At 50.1% G+C, this 22,768-nt stretch overlaps 1 protein-coding gene across 2 annotated transcripts; it reads left to right on the top strand.

Annotated features, from left to right (window-relative positions):
* Nucleotides 1–223: 223 nt before the first annotated feature.
* On the top strand, nt 224–15,213 carry SNRPA (small nuclear ribonucleoprotein polypeptide A). Of its 2 annotated transcripts, XM_010380829.2 has the most exons (7): nt 224–333; nt 1,108–1,202; nt 6,396–6,568; nt 8,599–8,778; nt 12,770–12,943; nt 13,451–13,539; nt 14,832–15,213. In XM_010380829.2, the coding sequence occupies exons 2-7, from the start codon at nt 1,130–1,132 to the stop codon at nt 14,989–14,991; spliced, it is 849 nt and encodes a 282-aa protein (XP_010379131.1). In that variant the 5' UTR covers nt 224–333; nt 1,108–1,129; the 3' UTR covers nt 14,992–15,213. The 2 variants fall into 2 exon arrangements, with proteins under 2 accessions (XP_010379131.1, XP_010379130.1); XM_010380828.2 differs by lacking the exon at nt 224–333 and having other exon boundaries at nt 780–1,202.
* Nucleotides 15,214–22,768: the final 7,555 nt, after the last annotated feature.

Here is a 22,768-nt window from a genome sequence, read left to right as displayed (position 1 = left end):
GCCTCCGGAAGACACCACAGCGCCAGACGCGTCCCGATTGGCAAAATACTAGTGACCTTCACTGATTGGTCCGTAGACCCGGGAGTCACGGAAGGAGGTGGGCTTTCAGGAGGTCGGGCGGGGTTTTTCTACCTAGGCGGGAACTCAAATATCATTTTGATTGGCAAGAGCTGAGCCCAGAAACGAGACTAGCTCTGATTGGTCAAGCTACTGCGTTTCCGCGCGGGGATTGCCTGGCAGAAAGGCAGGGGCGGTGCCAGGAGAGACAGCTTGGTGGTTTGGTCTCAGGAAAGTAGCAGGTGCCGCTTGAGAGAACTGCGGTCCTGTCGGAAGGTAACCTTGGGTGCAAACCATCATCAGCGGCGGGCGAGCGGTAGCTTGGCGTCCGGGCCTTCCTGGACTTGTCTCAGGAAACTTGCTGCTCGAGGCCAGGCTGCCCAAAACCTGTCCCCGTTTTTTTTTTTTTCTTTTTTTTTTTGAGACGGAGTCTCGCTCTGTCGCCCAAACTGGAGTGCAGTGGCCGGATCACAGCTCACTGCAAGCTCCGCCTTTCGGGTTCACGCTATTCTCCTGCCTCAGCCTCCCGAGTAGCTGGGACTATAGGCGCCCGCCACCTCGCCTGGCTAGTTTTTTGTATTTTTTTTTTTTTTTAGTAGAGACGGGGTTTCACCGTGTTTGCCAGGATGGTCTCGATTTCCTGACCTTGTGATCCGCCCGTCTCGGCCTCCCAAAGTGCTGGGATTACAGGCTTGAGCCACCGCGCCCGGCCTTGTCCCCGTTTTTCTATACTGTCTCCCACATCCGGGTTTTTCTCCGGGACTGCCCTTCGAATGCGTGGGCCAATGGGAGTCGCCATTTAGGGCGCTCCGCCCACGGGGTCGCGTAGAGCATCCTGGAAGTCGTAGTAAATCTCTCGAGAGTTCCCTCTGCACGCGGGCTGGAGAAGCGGGTCCTACGCACGCTTTGTTGCCCGCGCTTTGCCTCGGTCCTTCCCCCTACTCCCGCCTTACCTGACTTCCTTTTGGGAGGAAGATCCTTGAGCAGCCAACGGTGGGACAAAGGATTTGGCGAAACCCAGGGCTAAAGTCACGTTTTTCCTCCTTTAAGCCTTACCTCAACACTTCACTCCATGGCAGTTCCCGAGACCCGCCCTAACCACACTATTTATATCAACAACCTCAATGAGAAGATCAAGAAAGATGGTGAGTTCTCGGGATAGTCCGGACTCCAGACTGTCCCGCACGGGCTGGTCCCTCTTCCACCCCCTGCACCCGCTTCTCTAAGTGTTCCTTCAGCCAAACTTCGAGTTAACCCCTTGGCCTTTACACAAACTACTTCCTGTCTTCAACACTCTATTAGTTCATCTTACACTCTGCCCTTTAACCTGGTCATTGTTGCTCGTCTTAAACAAGGTTTGAGGTCACGGGACCCTTCCTCCAGGAAGCCTTCCCCTGTCCCTTCACGTGGCTGCCGCTGACTTCCCATACGCTGAGGCCATCTCCCATCAAGCCCTGATTCCTCTGAGCTGTCGTGGGGCTCCCTCTCCTCTCTCTCCTCCCAGTGGCCTTTGAGCTCCATGAGGGCAAGGACTGAGGTTTTCTTAGTCACCGGCTTTTTCGGTGATCAACTCGCAATGAAAATGTACCGTAATGGTGGCTAACGCTCTGTATCATGGGCTGGTCTGTGTGCTTTTATATAAATCTTGATTACATTGAATTCTCACAACAAGCTTGTAGGAAGAAGGCTATTGTTATTCCCATTCCTCAACTAACAAACTGAGGCAGGGCGCGGTGGCTCACTCCTGTAATCCCAGCACTTTAGGAGGCTGAGGCGGGCCGATCACCTGAGGTCGGGAGTTCGAGACCAGTCTGACCAACATGGAGAAACCCTGTCTCTACTGAAAATACAAAATTAGGTGGGCGTGGTGGTGGCGCATGCCTGTAATCCCAGCTACTCTGGAGGCTGAGGCAGGAGAATCGCTTGAACCCGGGAGACGGAGGTTGCAGTGAGCCGAGATCACACCATTGCACTACAGCCTGGGCAACAAAAGCAAAACTCCGTCTCAAAAAAGAAAGGGAAAAGAAACTGAGACAGGGTGATGTGACTTGCCCAGGGTCACATAGCAAGTAAAGTAGTTGAAGCCACCGGTATAGAATTCTGCTTAAGAACCCAATTTTTGGCCGGGCGTGGTGGCTCAGACCTGTGAGCCTAACATTTTGGGTGGCAGAGGCAGGAGAATCACTTAAACACAGGAGTTCAAGATCAGCCTGGGCAACAAAACGAGACCTTGTCTCTACAAAAAAAAAAGGCTGGCCATGGGTGGGGTATGCCTGTGGTCCCAGCTACTCAGGAGGCGGAGGTGGGAGGATCGCTTGAGCTAGAGAGATTGAGGCTGCAGTGAGCTATGATTGCACCACTGCACTGCAGCCTGGGCAGAGCAAGAAACTATCTGAAAAAACGAAAAAAAAAAAAAAAAAAAAAAGAACTCAGTTATTGAAATCAGAAAGACCCTCTCATGTTCTCAAGTAAATTATCACCTTTATTGAATCTCATTTTCTACATCTAAAAATTGAGCAAAATCATAATACCTTTTTTGCATGGATGTTGGGTGAGATTAAATTAGCTAAACCTTGCAGTATTTCTTTTTTATGGTAACTGGCAGCTAGTAAGGGCTGGATAAATGTTAGCTCTTATCACTTCTAGAAAATTGTCAGGAGAACCGAAGGAACTTACTGGGATTCAGTTTGAGGTCACCAGTGAAGTTGCTCTTGAAGAAAGCAAAACCAGCAGCTGGGGTACTGGCTCACGCCTGTAATCCCAGCACTTTGGGAGGCTGAGGTGGGCAGATCATTTGAGGTCAGGAGTTCAAGACCAGCCTGGCCAAGATGGTGGAACCCCGTGTCTACTAAAAATACAAAAATAAGCTGGGTGTGGCAGCGCACACCTATAGTCCCAGCTACTCGGGAGGCTGAGGCAGGAGAATCACTTGAACCCTGGGAAGCAGAAGTCGCAGTGAGCTGAAACTGCAGCACTGTAAAAAGAAAAAAAGAAAACAGAACCAGGAATGTAAATTTTGCATGTGCTTTTAGAGTGTGGTGCCCAACCATTATTGGGCAGTGCTGGGGACACACTGGTGACATAGAACGCTGGTTCTTTTTTTTTTTCTTTTTTTTTTTAAATGAGACGGAGTGTCACTCTGTTGCCCCGGCTGGAATGCAGTGGTGCAATCTCAGCTTACTGCAACTTCCGCCTGCCGGATTCAAGCAGTTCTCTGCCTCAGCCTCCTGAGTAGCTGGGATTCCAGGCACCTGCCACCATGCCTGGCTAATTTTTGTATTTTTAGCAGAGACAGGGTTTCACCATCTTGGCTACGCTGGTCTCGAACTCCTGACCTTGTGATCCACCTGCCTCGGCCTCCCGAAGTGCTGGGATTATAGGCGTGAGCCACTGCGCCCGACTGGAACCCTGGTTCTTTAGGACAGTGACAGCCCAGAGTAGTCAGGGCCATCATGCAGGAGGCTTAGGCCGAGTGTTGAGGGCTGGGATTGGGACCTTAGAAAGACAGAGGGATCCATTCAGCTTCCTGGCAAAGGAGACGTTTTGGAGAGCCTGCCAGGTAGAGTAAGTAGTATTTATGTTACATTGAGGGAGAAGAGTGTTATTAACTTGGGCCAGCTTGTGCAGATGTTTAGGGGTAAAAGAGCCTGGCACATTCTGGGTATTACAAGTAGTTTTGTGGGCCTGAGGCCTAGAGGCCTGTAAATCATGGAGAAGCTTCCAGCGAGCTGTGAGCTGTGCACTGGTGGCTCGTGGCTATGAGGCGTCAGACTTTGCCCTGAGGGTGTTGGGGAGCCAGCTTGCTTCCCTGTCCTGGTTGCCTCCCTGATGGACTATCCTCCCAACTGTGGAGGGTAAATGCGAATGGGCAAGAGGAGGCTGGAGAGTAGAGAGAGGCCCAGAGTCCAGTGGAATGAGTGAAGTCTGAATGAGATTCATGGGGCTGGAGTATGGAGAAGAAAACCAGAAATGTTACCCCCAGGAGACTTTTTGACTAATTGCTTAAAAACAACCTTGATTGCTGTCCCTGCTCCCACCCAGCCTGCACACATTTTCTTGCTTCTTTACTGCCTAGTATCTATTTTACCAAGTGGGTTCTGCTTCAGCTCAACGTTTTTTTTTTTTTGAGATGGACGTTCAATCTGTTGCCCAGGCTGGAGTGCAGTGGCATAATCTCTGCTCACTGCAACTTTTGCCTCCCTGGTTCAAGCTATTCTCCTGCCTCAGCCTCCCAAGTAGCTGGGATTACAGGTGCACTCCACCACAGCTAGCTAATTTTTTCTTTTTTTCTTTGTTTTTTTTTTTTTGGCCTTTTTAGTCGAGATGGGGTTTCACCGTCTTGGCCAGGCTGGTCTTGAACTCCTGACCTCAAGTGATCTGCCTCAGCCTCCCAAAGTGCTGGAATTACAGGCATGAATGCTAGGCCAGTTTTTATGAAGGCTGAAGTCCAGTGGTGGGATCATGGCTCACTTCAACCTCTGCCTCCCAGGCTAGAGTGATCCTCCCAGTTCAGCCTCCCAAGTAGTTGTGACCACAAGGCATGCACCACCATGCTTGGCTAATTTTTGTATCTTTTGTAGAGACAGGGTTTCACCATATTGCCCAGGCTGGTCTTGAACTCTTGAGCACAAAGGATCTGCCCACCTCGGCCTCCCAAAGTGCTGGGATTACAGGTGTGGGCCACCATGCTTGGCCATCTCAGCCATCTACTTTGCATAAGACATTGGTACCCTTTGCAGACCTGGGTGGTGAGAGGGAGTCCATTCTTGTTGAGCTTGAATCCCACTTGCTGTCAAGTGATGCCCTTTGCTGGTGAGATGTGGTGGTACCGGATTCAGATGGAATTTGTGGACTGGGCTCTGCCATGCCCTTGTGCCCTCCAAATTGTTGCCCTGGTCCAGTGAGGAATCCTCTGAGAACCTGTTTCCATTTGAGTAAAACTGGGACAGTCATTGTTGCCACTTCATGGGGTTGCTGTGAGGAAGTTAGCTCTAGAAAGCATTTGATGGGGGTGCGATGACTCATGCCTGTAATCCCAGCACTTTGGGAAGCCAAGGCAGGAGGATCACTGGAGCCCAGGAGTTCAAGACCAACCTGGGCAACATAGGAGATTGCATCTACAAAAAAATAAAAAATTAGCCGTGCGTCGTGTTGCGTGCCTGTAGTCCCAACTCCTTGGGAGGCTGAGGTGAGAAGATTGCTTGAGCCTGGGAGGTCGAGCCTGCAGTAAGCTATTATCATGCCACTGAACTCCAGCCTGAGCAACAGAAGGAGACCCTGTCTAAAAAAAGCACTTGATGGTGTCTGTAGTCAAATGTTTGTAGCCAAGTGTGGTGGCACACTTGTGTAATCCCAGCACTTTGGGAGGCCAAGGTGGGCTAATTCCTTAAGCTCAGGAGTTCAAGACCAGCCTGGGCAACATAGCAAGACCCCGTATCTGCACAAAATCCAGAAGTTAGCTGGGCATGGTGGCATATTCCTGTGGTCCCAGCTACTCAGGAGGCTGAGGTGGTAGGATCACTTGAGTCTGGGAGGTTGAGGCTACAGTGAATCATGATCATGCCACTGCACTCCAGCCTGGGTGACAAAGTGAGACCTTGTTGCCAAAAAAATAAAAATAAAAATGTGTGGTGGAGTCTGTGCTAGGCATGGAGATACTGCAGTAAACAAATGGGACAGGCTTATTGCTCCTCAGGCAAGGTAGACAAGTTAACGTACCATGACAGGAGGTGGGAAATAGTCATGAAAGAAAAGGAATTAGAGTAAGAATGACATGGGAAGACATTTAGACATGGTGGTCAGAGGTGGCAACGTTTCCTCTGAGACTTGGGTGACTAGAAGGTGGCCGCCATGTAAACCTCAGGGGAGGGATGTTCCAGGTAAAGGGAACAGCCAGTGCAAAGGCCCTGGGGCAGAATTGGTATGTCAGACCTAGGGACCAGTGTGGTTGGGGACTCAGGAGCACAGTGGAATGTGGGCAGGAACGAGTTGGGGGAAATCGGCCAGGGCCACGTTATGCAGGCCTGTGTCAGGGTGCTGGTGGCAATGAAAAGAATCACTCATATTTACTGAGCGTTTACTATATATCGGATGCTGTCCTGAGCACTTTGCATGTATGTGCACATGTTCGTTATATAGCAGCTCTCTGTAAGCACATCTTACAGAAGAGTGTACCTGGCTACTTGAGTGGTTCCTGGTCGCTTCAGTGATTGTTAGGTCTTGAGAGATTATGGACCCGAGGCATTCTGGGTACCCTGTCAATTGGCTGATGGTCTTCTATCTGGGCTGTGCTTCTTCTATCAAGGGGAGCTCAAACGTCTTTTCTTTCCCCACTGCAGAGCTAAAAAAGTCCCTGTACGCCATCTTCTCCCAGTTTGGCCAGATCCTGGATATCCTGGTATCACGGAGCCTAAAGATGAGGGGCCAGGCCTTTGTCATCTTCAAGGAGGTCAGCAGCGCCACCAACGCCCTGCGCTCCATGCAGGGTTTCCCCTTCTATGACAAGCCCATGGTGAGCATTGTGGGTACGGAGGCTGTGTGGGTGTGTAAAATGTTATAGGAGACTGGGCGGGCCTGGATTAGAGGAGGGGATATTAGGGTTCATTCGCCAAGGTGAGACTGGACCAGGCTCCCACTGCACCTTGCCTCATTTAAAAATCTTTTTTTTTGGCTGAGTGCGGTGGCTCACGCCTGTAATCCCAGCACTTTCAGAGGCCGAGGCAGGCAGTTTACCTGAGCTCAGGAGTTTGTGACCAGCCTGGGCAACACCGTGAAACTCCGTCTACTAAAGTACAAAAATTAGCGGGGCGTGGCAGCATGCGCCTGTAGTCCTAGCTACTTGGGAGGCTGAGGAAGGAGAATTGCTTGAACTTGGGAGTCGGAGGTTACAGTGAGCCGAGATCCTGCCACTGCACTCCAGCCTGGGCAACAGAGCGGGACTGTGTCTCAAAATACATATATATATATTTGGCTGGGCATGGTGGCTCATGCCTGTAATACAAAAATCAGCCAGGCGTGATGGCTGGCACCTGTAATCCCAGCTACTTGGGAGGCTGAGGCAGGAGAATTGCTTGAACCCGGGAGTCAGAGGTTGCAGTGAGCCAATATCGCACCACTGTATCAAAAAATAAAAATAAATTTTAAAAAATCTTTAAATTTTTTTAAAGTTTATTTTATTTATTTATTTTTTTACTTTTGATGAGATAGACGATGCTATCTCCCCTGGAAACACTGATTTTTGTATTTTTAGTAGAGATGGGGTTTCGCCATGCTGCCCAGGCTGGTCTCCAACTCCTGAGCTCCAGTGATCTGCCAGCGTCAACCTCCCAAAGTGCTAGGATTACAGGCGTGAGCTACTGTGCCACACTAAGAATGTTTAACATACCTTCCCCTACTGAATAAGCACCATGAAAGAGGGGTTTTTGTCTATTTTGTTCATTGCTTTATTCCCAGAGCCTCGAATTGCGCCTGGCATCTGGCAGGTTCTCCTTAAACAGCTAAGTGAATGAGATTGAACCTGGAAGACTGAGGTGTATTCTTGTGTGACAGGAAATGCCCCTGCACTGCACTCCTCTCCTAGCATTGTCTCCTCGGGCCTTTGGCCTGATGTTTATTGCTGTTCCAGCTTCCCTTGAAAATACCAACAACCTTTCTACTGAACACTTACTTACTGTGTATCAGGTACTGTTCCAAGCACTTTAACTCATTTAGTCCTCATAACAGTCCTTTGAAGTGGGAGGTATCATAATCCCCGTTTTTCAGACAAGGAAGTTAAGGCCAAGATATTTATGTTTCTGTGTTCCTCAGTAAGCTCCTGATAAGGTCTGATTTTTTTGTTTCTTGTTTTTGTTTTGTTTTGTTTTTTGAGACAGTGACTTGCTCTGTTGCCTGGGCTGGAGTGCACTGGCGCGATCTCAGCTCACTGCAATCTTCGACTCCTGGGTTCAAGCGATTCTCCTGGCTCAACCTCTTGAGTAGTAGTGCCCAGCTAATTTTTGTATTTTTGGTAGAAATGGCGTTTCCCAGCCAGGCACGGTGGCTGGTGCCTGTAATCCCAGCACTTTGGGAGGCTGAGGTGGATGGATCACGAGGTCCAGAGTTCAAGACCAGCCTGACCAAGATGGTGAAACCCTGTCTCTACTAACAATACAAAAATTAGCCGGGCGTGGTGGTGGGTGCCTGTAATCCCAGCTAGTAGTGAGACTGAGGCAGAATTGTTTGAACCCGGGAGGCGGAGGTTGCAGTGAACTGAGATTGCATCACTGCACTTTAGCCTGGGTGACACAGCAAGACAATGTCTCAAAATAAGAAAGAAAAAGAAAAAGAGAGAGGGACAGAGACAAAGAAATGGGGTTTCGCTGCGATGGCCAAACTGATCTCCACCTCCTGACCTCAAGTGACCTGCTCCCTTTAGTCTCCCAAAGGGCTGGGATTACAGGCATGAGCCACAGCACCTGGCCCCTGATAAAGGTCCAGTTTTGAATCTTGGCAATTGGGCTCTGAATCCATGCTCTTAACCCGTTCTGCTCTCTGTTTTGGTAGCGTATCCAGTACGCCAAGACTGACTCAGATATCATTGCCAAGATGAAAGGCACCTTCGTGGAGCGGGACCGCAAGCGGGAGAAGAGGAAGCCCAAGAGCCAGGAGACCCCAGCCACTAAGAAGGCTGTGCAAGGCGGGGGAGCCGCCCCCGTGGTGGGGGCTGTCCAGGGGCCTGTCCCAGTAAGCCAAGCCGCAGAGACCAGCCCTCCCACTGCCAGGCCTTCCTCAGCCACATGGACTGGCTTTGGGACAGGGTGGGGAGAGCTCCACTTGGGGCTTCAGACCCCTCCTTTCTGTTTCCTTATAGAGATATGTGTCTGTCTCCCTTTTGGGGTGTTGAGCACCTAGATTATGCTATATCCTCTTGAAACGCTTGTTCCCTCCTTGTGAATGTTTCTCAAAGTCTTTCTTCATGGCTGTGACTTGATTTCGCTCTCTCCATGGCCTTGATTTCACTCTCTCCATGGCCTTGATTTTGTCGCCTGTGTCTTGTAACTCATTGTGCATGTAGAAAGTCCAAGTGTCAGGCCGGGCGCGGTGGCTCACGCCTGTAATCCCAGCACTTTGGGAGGCCGAGGTGGGCGGATCATGAGGTCAGGAGATCGAGACCATCCTGGCTAACACGGCGAAACCCCGTCTCTACTAAAAATGCAAAAAATTAGCAGGGCGTGGCAGCAGGCGCCTGTAGTCCCAGCTACTTGGGAGGCTCAGGCAGGAGAATGGCGGGAACCCGGGAGGCGGAGCTTGCAGTGAGCTGAGATCGCGCCACTGCACTCCAGACTGGGGGACTGAGCAAGACTCTGTCTCAAAAAAAAAAAAAAAGAAAGAAAAAAAAAGAAAGTCCAAGTGTCTACTAAGCAACTGTTAGGATTAATAAGTGAACTTCATTTAGAAAGGTTGCTGGATATAAGGGCAATATGGACAAAATGAGTTTAATTATTTATTAATATTATTTTTGAGACATGGTCTCATTGTCACTCAGATTGGAGTGCATCACAGATTGGTGCCATAACAGCTCACTGCAACCTCCGCCTCAGCCTCCCTAGCAGCTGGAGCTGCTGGTGCGTGCCACACCCCACCCAGCTCACTTTTGCATTTTTTGTAGAGACAGGGCTTAGCCGTATCACCCAGGCTAGTCTCAAACTCACTGTCTCAGCCTCCGAAAGTGCTAGAATTACATGCATGAGCCACCATGGCCGACCCCCAGTTTTATTTTTATATGCCAGTAACAGACAAGTAGACTTCACATTGAAAAGTAGCACTGAGGGGTAAATCCAACAAAAGGTTTGCAGAACGACTACACTGAAATCACAGAACTCAGCTGGGAGAAATCAGAGATTCAGCAATGGATAGAAAGACTCAGTATTGTCAAGAGGTCAGTTCCATCCAAATTAATTGAAGATTCAACGTGATTGCAGTCAAAATCCCAACAGGTATTTTGGTAAACACTGGACACTGATTGGCTCTTTCTAAATGTATGGAAATACAAGGCTAAGCCAGGCGAGGATAATAAAGCACCCGGACCTGCATGACCAGGGGAAGCTCCAGCAACCAGGCCGGACCCAGTGGCTCATGTCTGTAATCCCAGCACTTTGGGAGGCCAAAATAGTAGGATTTCTTTTTTTTGATACAGAGAGTCTCGCTCTGTCACCCAGGCTGGAGTGCAGTGGCGCAATCTTGGCTCACTGCAAGCTCCACCTCCCGGGTTCACGCCATTCTCCTGCCTCAGCCTCCCCAGCAACTGGGACTACAGGCGCCCGCCACCACGCCCGGCTAATTTTTTTGTATTTTTAGTAGAGACGGGGTTTCACTGTGTTAGCCAGGATGATCTCGATCTCCTGACCTCGTGATCTGCCCTCCTCGGCCTCCTAAAGTGCTGGGATTACAGGCGTAAGCTACCACGCCCGGCAGGAGGATTTCTTTAGGTCAGGAGTTCAAGACCAGCCTCCATAAAATAGCAAGACCTCATCTCTACAAAGAATAAAATAGAGAACCGGGCGTGGTGACTCATTCCTGTAGTCCCAGTGGCTCAGGAGGCTGAAGTGGGAGGATTGCTTGAGGACTGGAGGTCGAGGCTGCAGTGAACAATGGTTTTGCCACTGCACTCCAGCCTGGGTGAAAGAGTGAGATCTTGTCTCTTTTTTTTCTTTTTTCTTTTTTTTTTTTTTGAGAGGGAGTCTCAGTCAATCTGTCTCCCCAGGTTGGAATGCAGTGGTGCAATCTCGGCTCACTGCAACCTCTGCCTCTTGAGTTCAAGTGATCTTCTGCCTTAGCCTCCCAAGTAGCTGAATCACAGGCATATGCCACCATGTCCATGTGCAAAAAAAAAAAAAAAATCTGCAGCAACCAACCAGGATGATATACAGTTGGCAGAAGGGTAGGAAGACAGACCAAGGGGACAGGATATGAAGAGTCTAGGCACAGCCACACTTGTACAATTACTTGATGTGTGATGAAGGTACCACTGCACTTGACTAAGGAAAGGAATTTTTTCCCCTAGTTCATGATGCGGGGCAGTTGGATATCTGCAAGGAGAAAAAATTAGCCCTGTCTCATACTATATGCAAAATGTAACTTGAAGTGAATCGCAGATCCAAATGTGACAGCTCACACAGTATAGCTTCTTTTTTCTCTTTTTTCTTTTTCTTTGTTTTTTTTTTTTTTTTTTTTTTTGAGACAGTCTCGCTCTGTAGTCCAGACTGGAGTGCAGTGGTGCAATCTCAGCTCTCTACAACCTCCGCCTCCTGGGTTCAAGCGATTCTCCTGCCCCTGCCTCCCGGGTAGCTGGAACTACGGGCATGTGCCACCACACTCAGCTAATTTTTGTGTTTTTAGTAGAGACAGAGTTTCACCATGTTGGCCAGGCTGGTCTCGAACTCCTGACCTCAAGTGATCCGCCCTCCTCAGCCTCCTGAAGCGTTGGGATTACAGGCGTGAGCCACTGCACCCAGCCCTCACACAATAAAGTTTCTAGAAGAAAACAGGAAAATGTCTTCATGACCTTGGTGAGGGCATGAAAAGTGGAAACATCCTGTTTTCCAAACAGGATACAAAAAGCACTGAGTACAAGAAAAAGATGGACGCACCAGGCCCACTCCTTAGGTCTCTGAGCCTCTGTGTCTCTCTGGCTTTCATGATTCTCGTGGCTCTGACTGGGTCGTGCTCTATTCGATGCCACTCACTTTCTCCAAGTTGGTGATGGTGTCTGGATTACTGTCGACTCCTGTTGTTAACTTCTCTCCTCTTCACTGCACCTAGTTTTCTGTCCACTTTTGACTTCAGATTGTGTTTCCAGCCCGAGTGTGCTACCTGCCATCTGTTGTCTCCCCTCTTCCCCTTGCTGCCATGCGTTTCGTTCTGCACCTGCCCTGAGTGTCCCTTTACATCTCTGCCCTTCTTTGTTTTTGTTTTTTTGGGACAGAGACTTTGTTGCCCAGGCTGGAGTGCAGTGGCGTAATCTTGGCTCACTCCAACCTTCTGCCAGGTTCAAGTGATTCTCCTGCCTCAGCCGCTCTAGTAGCTGGGATTACAGGTGCCCACCACCACGCCTGGCTAATATTTGTGTTTTTAGTAGGGATGGGGTTTCACCATGTTGCCTAGGCTGGTCTCAAACTCCTGACCTCAGGTGATGTGCCTGCCTCGGCCTCCCAAAGTGTTAGGATTATAGGAGTGAGCCACCGCGCCCGGCCTACCACACATTTCTTTCTGCACCTGCCCTGACTGTCCCTTTCCATCTCTCCCCTCTTTTGATTTTGTTTCTTAAGAGACAGGGTCTTGCTCTGCCTCCCAGGCTGGAGTGCTGTGGCATAATCAGGGCTCACTGCACGCAGTCTTGACCTCCTGTGCTCAAGCAATCCTCCTACCTCGGCCTCCCTCCTCCCAGCCTGTGGCTGGGTGGTTCCTGGAGGGTGATGGCCAGGAGCCATCTCCATGGAAACAGACCTCAGAACTCTGCCAGCATTTAACTCCCAAATAGCATTGAACTCTTTCTGATTTAATGTCCCACTAGACCCTGGGTTTGTTTTGTTCTGTCCAGCCCTCTCTGGGTGCCTTTTTTGCCTCTTTCTGGTTGTTTTTCCTTATATCTCTCACCTGCTGGGTTTGCTCTGATGGCCTCTTCTGTGTCTCCCGGGGCTGCTGTAACCACACTGTGTCCTCCCTCTCTCCACAGGGCATGCCGCCGATGACTCAGGCGCCCCGCATTATGCACCACATGCCGGGCCAGCCGCCCTACATGCCGCCCCCTGGCATGATCCCACCGCCAGGCCTTGCACCTGGCCAGATCCCACCAGGGGCCATGCCCCCGCAGCAGCTTATGCCAGGACAGATGCCCCCTGCCCAACCTGTGAGTATCTAGTCCCATCCCACCAGGTCTCATGTAAATAGTCAGAATACAGGCCTAGAAAGGGACCAATCTGGGGGCTGTTGTAGGTTGGGTGGTCTGGGTAGGCCCCCTGAGGAGGTGGTACTGAATGAGGAAGTAGCAGTGGGGTTGGGCCCTGGGCAGAGAGGAATTGGCATCTGGTTGGAGGGTCCGGAAGGTTAGGGTAGGCTGGAGTGGTGCCAGCACCTAGATTGATTCCACGAGCTATTGAGCACCTGCTTATGTGCCAGGCCCCGTTCTGCACTGTAGGGCTGCAGCAGGGACTGAGACAGAAACCTCTGCTGTCCTGTGGCCTACAGTCTGTGGGGCCAAAGAGGTGGGAGGCAGACAGGCAACAATATGTGGTATGTTGGGAGAAAGTACCAGAATGAATTCAAGCAGTGTGAGGGATGGAGGAAGGGGCAGTACTAGGGGTCTCCCACTGGGTTCAGGGCTCCTGTGCTCACCGACTCCCCTACACCCTCGCAGCTTTCCGAGAATCCACCGAATCACATCTTGTTCCTCACCAACTTGCCAGAGGAGACCAACGAGCTCATGCTGTCCATGCTTTTCAATCAGTAAGTGGGGCCTGTGGCTGGGTGGTCCCTGGAGGGTGATGGCCAGGAGGCATCTCCATGGAAACAGGCCTCAGAACTCTGCCAGCAGAGCTCTGAGCCAAGTGAGACTTTGCAGGAGGGACAGCGACCAAAGATGTGAAAGGAGGAGGCTGTGGCTGGGCCCATGGCCTGTGGGGGACACGGGGATGAGGCTGGAAAGGTCTCCATGGCCAGGGCTTGCCGGCTTTTTTCAGCCTTAATTGAGGGCTGAGGGAGTCCGGCTCTGGGCCTCATTTTCCCAGCCCTGAAAATGGGGGCATACAAGGTAACGTACACGTAAAACTACATTGAGATGTCCTTGAACACTGGTTAAGACTGGCAGAAGTCAGCGTGCTCAAAAACAGCAAGTGTGGGAGATGGGATTTGTGAACTCTTGTGCCTGGCGTCAGGGTGGAGTCCGGTGCGGCGACGTGTAGAGAGGGGCTGTTCACCGGTGTTGAGTGAAGTTGTGGGTGTGGGTGAGTTCGTCTGGTGGTTCTGTTTCAGAGGCTGTGAGTGGAGCATTCATCACAGTGTTTGTGGTGGGGAGTTGAAGGCTGTCTGGGAGAAGGGATGGGCTACATGCAGCGTCTCACCATGCTGCACTGCATGGCACTTGGAAGAACGGAGAGCGCAACTTTATAATAGTACCAAGAGGAGATTGTGAGAACCTGAAAAATATAGAACAGTAGCACATCTGCAGCATGTCCACAAAGCTGTATATTTGAGAATGCCAGTGGAAAAAAGGATACCCAATAAACATGAGGATGTTTGCTTAATGGAGAAAGAAGTATGGAATGAGAAGAGGGAAATTAGAAACAGCAGATCAGAAAAGTGAGGGTAAGGCCGGGCGTGGTGGCTCATGCCTGTAATCCCAGTATCTTTGGAGGCTGAGGCAGTTGGATTACTTGAGGTCAGGAGTTCGAGACCAACATGGTGAAACCTTTTCTCTCCTAAAAAGTGAGGATATCAGTTATTATTGGTATGGCGGGTGGGTTGTGATTTAGGAAGGGCCCAGGGGACTGCGGTGTACTGTTTCTTGATTTAGGTTGCAGTTGCATGGGTGTTTGTGTTTAAATTGTTCATGAAATGCTATATTTACATTAGAGTTTTTCAACTTAGTACTATCTGCATTTTGGGCTGGATAATTCTGAGTAATGGGGCCCTGTCCTGTGCATTGGAGGCTACATGGCATCATTTCTGGCCTGTGTCCACTTGATGCCATTATGTTAGGGAGAAATGCTGAGTCCCTGAGGTCTGTCATTCTCTTTCAGATTCCCTGGCTTCAAGGAGGTCCGCCTGGTCCCTGGGCGGCATGACATCGCCTTCGTGGAGTTTGACAATGAGGTACAGGCAGGGGCAGCTCGTGATGCCCTGCAGGGCTTTAAGATCACGCAGAACAACGCCATGAAGATCTCCTTTGCCAAGAAGTAGCACCTTTTCCCCCCATGCCTGCCCCTTCCCCCGTTCTGGGGCCACCCTTTTCCCCCTTGGCTCAGCCCCCTGAAGGTAAGTCCCCGCTTGGGGGCCTTCTTGGAGCCGTGTGTGAGTGAGTGGTCGCCACACAGCATTGTACCCAGAGTCTGTCCCCAGACATTGCACCTGGCGCTGTTAGGCCGGAATTAAAGTGGTTTTTTGAGGTTTGGTTTTTCACAATCATTTGTCTGTTTGATATTCTTGCTCTTCATGGTTCCTTTCCCTCCACTTCAGCAGCCCATCCTGGGTTTTTGGACCTCTTGGCATTTTGAGGTTTGCAACCTTGGGGAAGCACAGGATAGTGTGGTAATATTGTTCAAACTTGGGTTACAATTACTGCTTTGGCAGTTTTGTGTATTATCCCAGTTCACAGCAGGAAATGGAATCCTAGGTCAGGAAATGGAAAGTCAGGGCTGCCACGTACAGTTAGGCAGGTTGGGTACTGCACAAGAATATTATATGTTTACACCACCAGTTTTCTAGCAGATGACAAGAGTGTTAAGGAAGAGGTGTTTCTTCACCTTTTTCTACCCTTCACAAAAGTGCAGCCTGTTGTAGCAATGTCCCCACAGAAACCACAGTAGGTAGTTCAAGCAGAAAGGAATTTAATACAGGAAACTTGGTGCTGCTGAAATCACGCGGAGTGTGAGTGGTAGGAGTGGCAGTCTTGAGTTCGAGTTTGCAACCCCTGAATGAACTCCTTACTAGAGTTCAGCGGGATGCCACTCTGACTTTTGGCAGTGCCTGGACTCATTTGATCACTCCTGGGGAGCTACTGACTTGATGCTGGTATGAGGGGTATGGCCACCTCACACACAGGTGATCTACCTTCCTGGCTAGTGGCCAGCCAGGAGCCTCGGGCAGGTGCCTGACCCCAATTCCCCTGCAGTGTCTAGCTGCGGGTAAGTCTAGGATATGTGACTTTTGGCTGTATAGCCGCATACCCAGCTGCAACTCTGGATAAGAAAGGGAGATTGGGGGCCGGGCACGGTGCCTCAAGCCTGTAATCCCAGCACTTTGGGAGGCCGAGGCGGGTGGATCACGAGGTCAGGAGATCGAGACCATCCTGGCTAACACGGTGAAACCCCGTCTCTACTAAAAATACAAAAAAAAAAAAACTAGCCGGGCGAGGTGGTGGGCGCCTGTAGTCTCAGCTACTCGGGAGGCTGAGACAGGAGAATGGCGTAAAACCCGGGAGGCGGATCTTGCAGTGAGCTGAGATCCGGCCACTGCACCCCAGCCTGGGCGACAGAGCGAGACTGTCTCAAAAAAAAAAAAAAAAAAGAAAGGGAGATTGGGGCCAGGCATGGTGGCTCAGCCTGTAATCCCAGCACCTTGGGAGGCTGAGGTGGGCAGATCACGAGGTCAGGAGTTAAAGACCAGCCTGACCAACATGGTGAAACCCTGTCTCTACTAAAAATATGAAAAAAATAAGCCAAGCACGGGGGTGCGTGCCTGTAATCCCAGCTACTCAGGAGGCTGATGCAGGAGAATTGCTTGATCCCAGGAGGTGGAGGTTGCAGTGAATCAAGATCGAGCCACTCCACTCCAGCCTGGGCCACAGAGCGAGACTGTCTCAGAAACAAAAAAAGAAAGGGAGATTGAGTTGGGCTTGGTGGCTCATGCCTGTAATCCCAGCACCTTGGGAGGCTGAGGTGGGCAGATCACGAGGTCAGGAGTTCAAGACCAGCCTGGCCAACATGGAGAAAACCCCATCTCTACTGAAAACACAAAATCAGCCAGGTGTGGTGGCGTGCGCCGGTAATCTCAGCTACTTAGGAGGCTGAGGCAGAAGAATCATTTGAACCCGGGAGGCAGAGGTTGCAGTGAACCAAGATCATACCATTACACTCCCAGCATGGGTGACAGCAAGACTCTGTCTCAAAAAAAAAAAAAGAAAGAAAGAAAAGAAAAGAACGGGAGATTGGCTGGGGGGACTGTCCTTAGCAGTTTGTCACACTCCTGTCCTAGGGAATTTTAAATTGACCAAAAATAACATGCGCATGGCCCGGTGCTGTGGCTCACGCCTATAATCCTAGCACTTTGGGAGGCCGAGGTGGATAGATTATCTCAGCTTAGGAGTTCAAGACCAGCCTGGGCAACATGGTGAAACCCCATCTCTATTAAAAATACAAAAAAAATTGGCCAGGCGTGGTGGCTCATGCCTGTAATCTCAGCACTTTGGGAGGCCAAGGTGGGAGACTCAGCTGAGGTCAGGAGTTCAAGACTAGCCTGGCCAACATGGTGAAACCCTGTCTACAAAAATACAGAAGTAAGCCTGGCATGATGGTAGGTGCCAATCCCAGCTACCCATGAGGCTGAGGTGGGAGAATCACTTGCCCCTGGGAGTTGGAGGTTGCAGTGATCCAGGCTTGCACTGAAGCCTGGGCAACAGAGCGAGAATCTGTCTCAAAAAAAAAAAAAAGCACAAAAAATTAGCTGGGCGTGGTGGTAGATGCTTATAGTCCCAGCTACTCGGGAGGCTGAGGCACAAGAGTTGCTTGAACTTGGGAGGCAGAGGTTGCAGTGAGCTGAGATCGCACCACTGCACTCCAGCCTGGGCGACAAAAAGTGAGACTCCATCTCAAAAAAAAAAAAAAGTATATATGTGTGTGTGTGTGTATATATATATATATATGTATATATGCGCATGCACACATTAAAACCCTTTCTCACACCAGGTACATGGAAAAAGGCAATCTTTTGGCAAAAGGTAGATCTACCACTAAATACAGTAGGCTGGGTGCAGTGGCTTAAGCCTGTAATCCTAGCACTCTGGGAGCCAAGGCAGGTGGATGACGAGGTCAGGAAATTGAGACCATCCTGGCCAAGATGGTGAAACCCTGTCTACTAAAAATACAAGAATTAGTTGAGTGTGGAGGCATGTGCCTGTAATCCCAGCTACTCTGTCGCCCAGGCTGGAGTGCAGTGGCATGATCTCAGCTCACTGGAACCTCCGCCTCCCGGGTTCATGCGATTCTCCTGCCTCAGCCTCCCAAGTAGCTGGGACTCCAGGCACCTGCCACTATGCCTGGCTAGTTTTTATTTTTATTTTTATTTATTTATTTATTTATTGAGATGGAATTTTGCTCTTGTCGCCCAGGCTGGAGTGTAGTGGCGCGATTTCTGCTGACTGCAACCTCCGCGTCACGGTCTTAAACTCCTGACCTCAAATGATTCACCCACCTCAGCCTCCCAACGTGCTGGGATTACAGGTGTGAGCCACTAATGAACCTGGTGAAACATACTAAATTCTTATTTTCCTGCCAAGGCTGTAAACCCAATCCTGCTCATGCTCTGCTCTTCCCATTCACGAGGAATGTCAGTATCAGAAGCAGTGAAGATACAGAGCTCCCCATGCAGACCTCTTGTGATGGGAAAGGTGGGAACGAGAGGAATTGCCGTCTGCAGTAAATGATGTTTATTGCTGACAGGCAAGGGGAAACATCTTGCCCACCACACTGGCAACCACGGCCTACTGGCTATTAAGTATGTGGGGTCCGTGGTCAGCCGGTCCTGGTTTCTGCTTTCTGGGGACTTCCTAGCTGTTAGCCTATGGGCAGTTGATGTCCCCTCTCTGAGTTTTGTTTACTTCCTGTGTAAAGAGTAGTCCCTCTATATTAATACCATGATGATGTTTGTAGTTATTACCCATCCCCCAACACACACTCTCTCTCCCTTTCAGGCACTTAGCAAACACTCAATAAGTTCAGCAAATATTTGCTGAGTACCTATTGTGTGCTACATACTTTTGTAGGGATAAGATATGCAGTGATGAATAAAATGGACAATTTCCAATATCATATTGTGATGAAAACAAAACTGATGTGGTGGGGCCAGCACACTGAGAGGCCGAGGTGGGATGGTTGCTTGAGGCAAGGAGACCAACCTGGGCAACAAAGCGAGACTTCATCTCTAGAAAAAAAAATTAAAAGTTAGCCACGCGTGGTGGCACATGCCTGTAGTCTCAAGCTACTTGGGAGCCTGAACCAGGAGGTTCACTGGAGCCCAGTTCAAGGCTGCAGTGAGCTATGATGGCACGACTGTACTCCAGCCTGGGTGACTGAGACCCCATCTCAAAACAAAAAACAACCTCGGCTGGGCCGGGCATGGTGGCTCACGCCTGTAATCCCAGCACTTTGGGAGGCTGAGGTAGGTGGAACACTTGAGATCAGGAGTTCGAGACCATCCTGGCCAACATGCTGAAACCCTGTCTCTATTAAAAATACAAGAACAACAACAAAATTAGTTAGACGTGGTGGTGTGTGCTTGTAATCCCAGCTACTCGGGAGGATAAGGCAGGAGAATCGCTTGAACCCGGGAGATGGAGGTTGCAGTGAGCTGAGATCTCACCACTGCACTCCAGCCTGGGTAACAGACCAAGAATCCGTCCAAAAAAAAAAAAAAAGGCCTGATGTGAAGGGGATGGTGGGGCTGGGAACAGTAATGAGTGGTCCAGAAAACCCCTCTGAGAAGGTGCATTTGAGCTGAGCTCATAGTGCTTGGTGTTGGGTTTGTAGACATGGCACAGACCTAGTCTTCATCCCTGACAAACTCCTCCCTGGCCCCAAGCCTGTGTGTGTCCATTCTCTTCTAAAAAAACGCTTGGACTTGCCAGTCTAGAGGTGAGGGTCCCTGGGAGCAAGGCAGACCCTCTGGAGAAGTATGCTCAGCCTGTGGATCTCTGAAGCACACTTTGGAGGTGAGAGATGAAAAAAAAGAGGCCGGGCGTGGTGCCTCACCTCTGTAATGCCAGCACTTTGGGAGGCTGAGGTGGGCGGATCACTTGAGGTCAGGAGATCGAGACCAGTGTGGCCAATATGGTGAAACCCCGTCTCTACTAAATGTACAAAAATTAGCTGGGCATGGTGGCACGTGCCTATAGTCTCAGCTGCGTGGAGGCTGAAGCAGAAGAATTGCTTGAACCTGGAAGGTGGAGGTTGCAGTAAGCCACGATTGTGCCACTGCACTCCAGCCTGGGTGACAGAGCGAGATTCTGTCTCAAAAATTTAAAAAAGAAAAAGAAAAAATGTGCTTCTCAGTGGCCCTGCTCCTGTGGCTGCGATATGGAGGGAGAGTACAAAGTGGGGATACATCCAGCTGCTATGTTGTGAGCTGTCTGTAGAGGTCCATGTGTCAAGAAAACTGAGGACAGAGGCCCTCAGTCCAGTTCCCACAAACAACTGAATCTCCACAACAGCTGCCTGAATGGGCTTGGAAGCAGTCCTTCAGATGAAACTGTACCCCTGGCTGACAGGCTGATTGCAGCCTTATAGCAGACCTTGAGCCTGAGATACTCGACCCACAGAAAAGTTGATAATTTTGGTCTTTTTTTTTCTAAACAGGGTCTTGCTCTGGAGTGCAGTGGCATGATCATGGCTCACTGCAGCCTCTACCTCCTGGGTTCAAGTGGTCCTCCCACCTCAACCTCCTGAGTGGCTGGGACTATAGGTGTTTACCACCATGCCCAGCTAGTTTTTCTTTTTTTCTCTTTTTGTAGGTATGAGGGTCTCACTGTGTTACCCAGGCTGGTCTCAAATTTTTAGGCTCTAGCAATCGTCCTGTCTCAGCCTCCCAAAGTGCTGGGATTACAGGCATGAGCCACTGCACTGGGCCAATGTTGGCCTTAGGCTAAGTATGCAGCAGGAGATACATGCATTGGGCTTTGGGAATTGAAGTCACTTCTACTTCTTTGTGGCTTCATCAGTAATCTGGGGCAGGGGGCACAGTCCCCACAGCTGATTCTTGAGTGTTCTTTCTGAGTATCCTTAATACTTCACACACTTTCATATATCTGAACTTTGTTCATTGATTATCTCCCCTTTATTTTTCATTCCTTGATGAATCTCCAGGGTCTGGATCAAGGCCTAGCATACTTCATGTACTCATGAAATCTTTAATGAATGAAGAAATGATTTTTTTTTTTTTTTCTGAGATAGGAGTCTCACTCTGTCACCCAGGCTAGAGTGCAGTGGCATGATCTTGGCTCATTGCAACCTCCACCTCCCAGGTTCAAGCAATTCTCCTGCCTCACCTTCCTGAGTAGCTGGGACTACAGGCATGTGTCACTACGCCTGACTCGTTTTTGTATTTTTTAGTAGAGACAGGGTTTCACCATATTGACCAGGCTGGTCTCAAGCTCCTGACCTTGTGACCTGACCGCCTCGGCCTCCCAAAGTGCTGAGATTATAGGCGTGAGCCACTGTGCCCAGCTGATTTTTTTTTTTTTTTTTTTTTTTTTTGAGACAGGATCTCACTCTCTCGTCCAGGCTGGAGTGCAGTGGCACGATCTTGGCTCACTGCAGCCTCCACCTCCCAGTTTCAAGCGATTCTGGTTCGGCCTCCCAAGTAGCTGGGACTACAGGTGTGCACCACCACGCCTGTCTAATTTTTGTATTTTCACCATGTTGGCCAGGTTGGTCTCAAAAAACTCCTGACCTCAAGTGATCCGCCTGCCTTAGCCTCCCAAAGTGGTGGGATTTCAAGAGTAAGCCACCATGCCTGGCCTGAATGAAGAAATAATTTTTTTTTTTTTTTTTTTTTTAGGCGGAGTTTCACTCTTGTTGTCCAGTCTGGAGTGCAATGGCACTATCTCAGCTCACCACAACCTCCGCCTCCCAGGTTCAAGCAATTCTCCTGCCTCAGCCTCCCTAGTAGCTGGGATTATAGGCATGTGCCACCATGCCCAGCTAATTTTTTTTGTATTTTTAGTAGAGATGGGGTTTCTCCATGTTGGTCAGGCTGGTCTCGAACTCCCGACCTCAGGTGATCCACACACCTCGGCCTCTCAAAGTTCTGGGATTACAGGCGTGAGCCACTGCGCCAGGCCAAGAAATAATTTTTTAAAGAGGGTTTTAAAGTGGGGCTGGGGGACCGGGCGCGGTGGCTCAAGCCTGTAATCCCAGCACTTTGGGAGGCCGAGACGGGCGGATCACGAGGTCAGGAGATCACAGACCATCCTGGCTAACACAGTGAAACCCCGTCTCTACTAAAAAATACAAAAAAACTAGCCGGGCGAGGTGGCGGGCGCCTGTAGTCCCAGCTACTCGGGAGGCTGAGGCAGGAGAATGGCGTAAACCCGGGAGGCGGAGCTTGCAGTGAGCTGAGATCCGGCCACTGCACTCCAGCCTGGGCAACAGAGCAAGACTCCGTCTCAAAAAAAAAAAAAAAAAAAAAAGTGGGGCCGGGTGCGGTGGCTCACACATGTAATCCCAACACTTTTGGAGGCCAAGGCGGGTGGGTCACTTGAGGTCAGGAGTTAGACACCAGCCTGACCAACATGGTGAAACCCCATCTCCACTAAAAATACAAAATTAGCTGGGCGTGGTGGCACATGCCTGTAATCCCAGCTACTTGGGAGGCTGAGGCAGGAGAATCACCTGAACCCAGGAAGGGGAGGTTGCAGGGAGCTAAGATAGCGCCATTGCACTCCAGCCTGGGCAACAAAAGCGAAACAATGTCTCAAAAAAAAAAAAAAAAATTGCATTTGGAAGCCAGGTGCAGTGGCTCACACAGTCATGGCTACTTAGGAGGCTGTGGTGGGAGGATAGCTTGAGCCCAGTCGTTCAAGGCTGAGTGAGCTGTGATTGTGGCACTGCACTCCAGTCTGGGCGACAGAGTAAGATCCTGTCTGTAAAAAAAAAATCTTTCAGGCCGGGCATGGTGACTCACGCCTGTAATCTCAGCATTTTGGGACGCCGAGGTGGGTGGATCACCTAAGGTTGGGAGTTCAAGA

The sequence above is a fragment of the Rhinopithecus roxellana genome, chromosome 12, assembly GCF_007565055.1.
Source record: "Rhinopithecus roxellana isolate Shanxi Qingling chromosome 12, ASM756505v1, whole genome shotgun sequence".
NCBI lineage: Eukaryota > Metazoa > Chordata > Mammalia > Primates > Cercopithecidae > Rhinopithecus > Rhinopithecus roxellana.
Note: the sequence above shows the minus strand (reverse complement) of the source record. Positions and strands in the feature narration are given on the sequence as shown.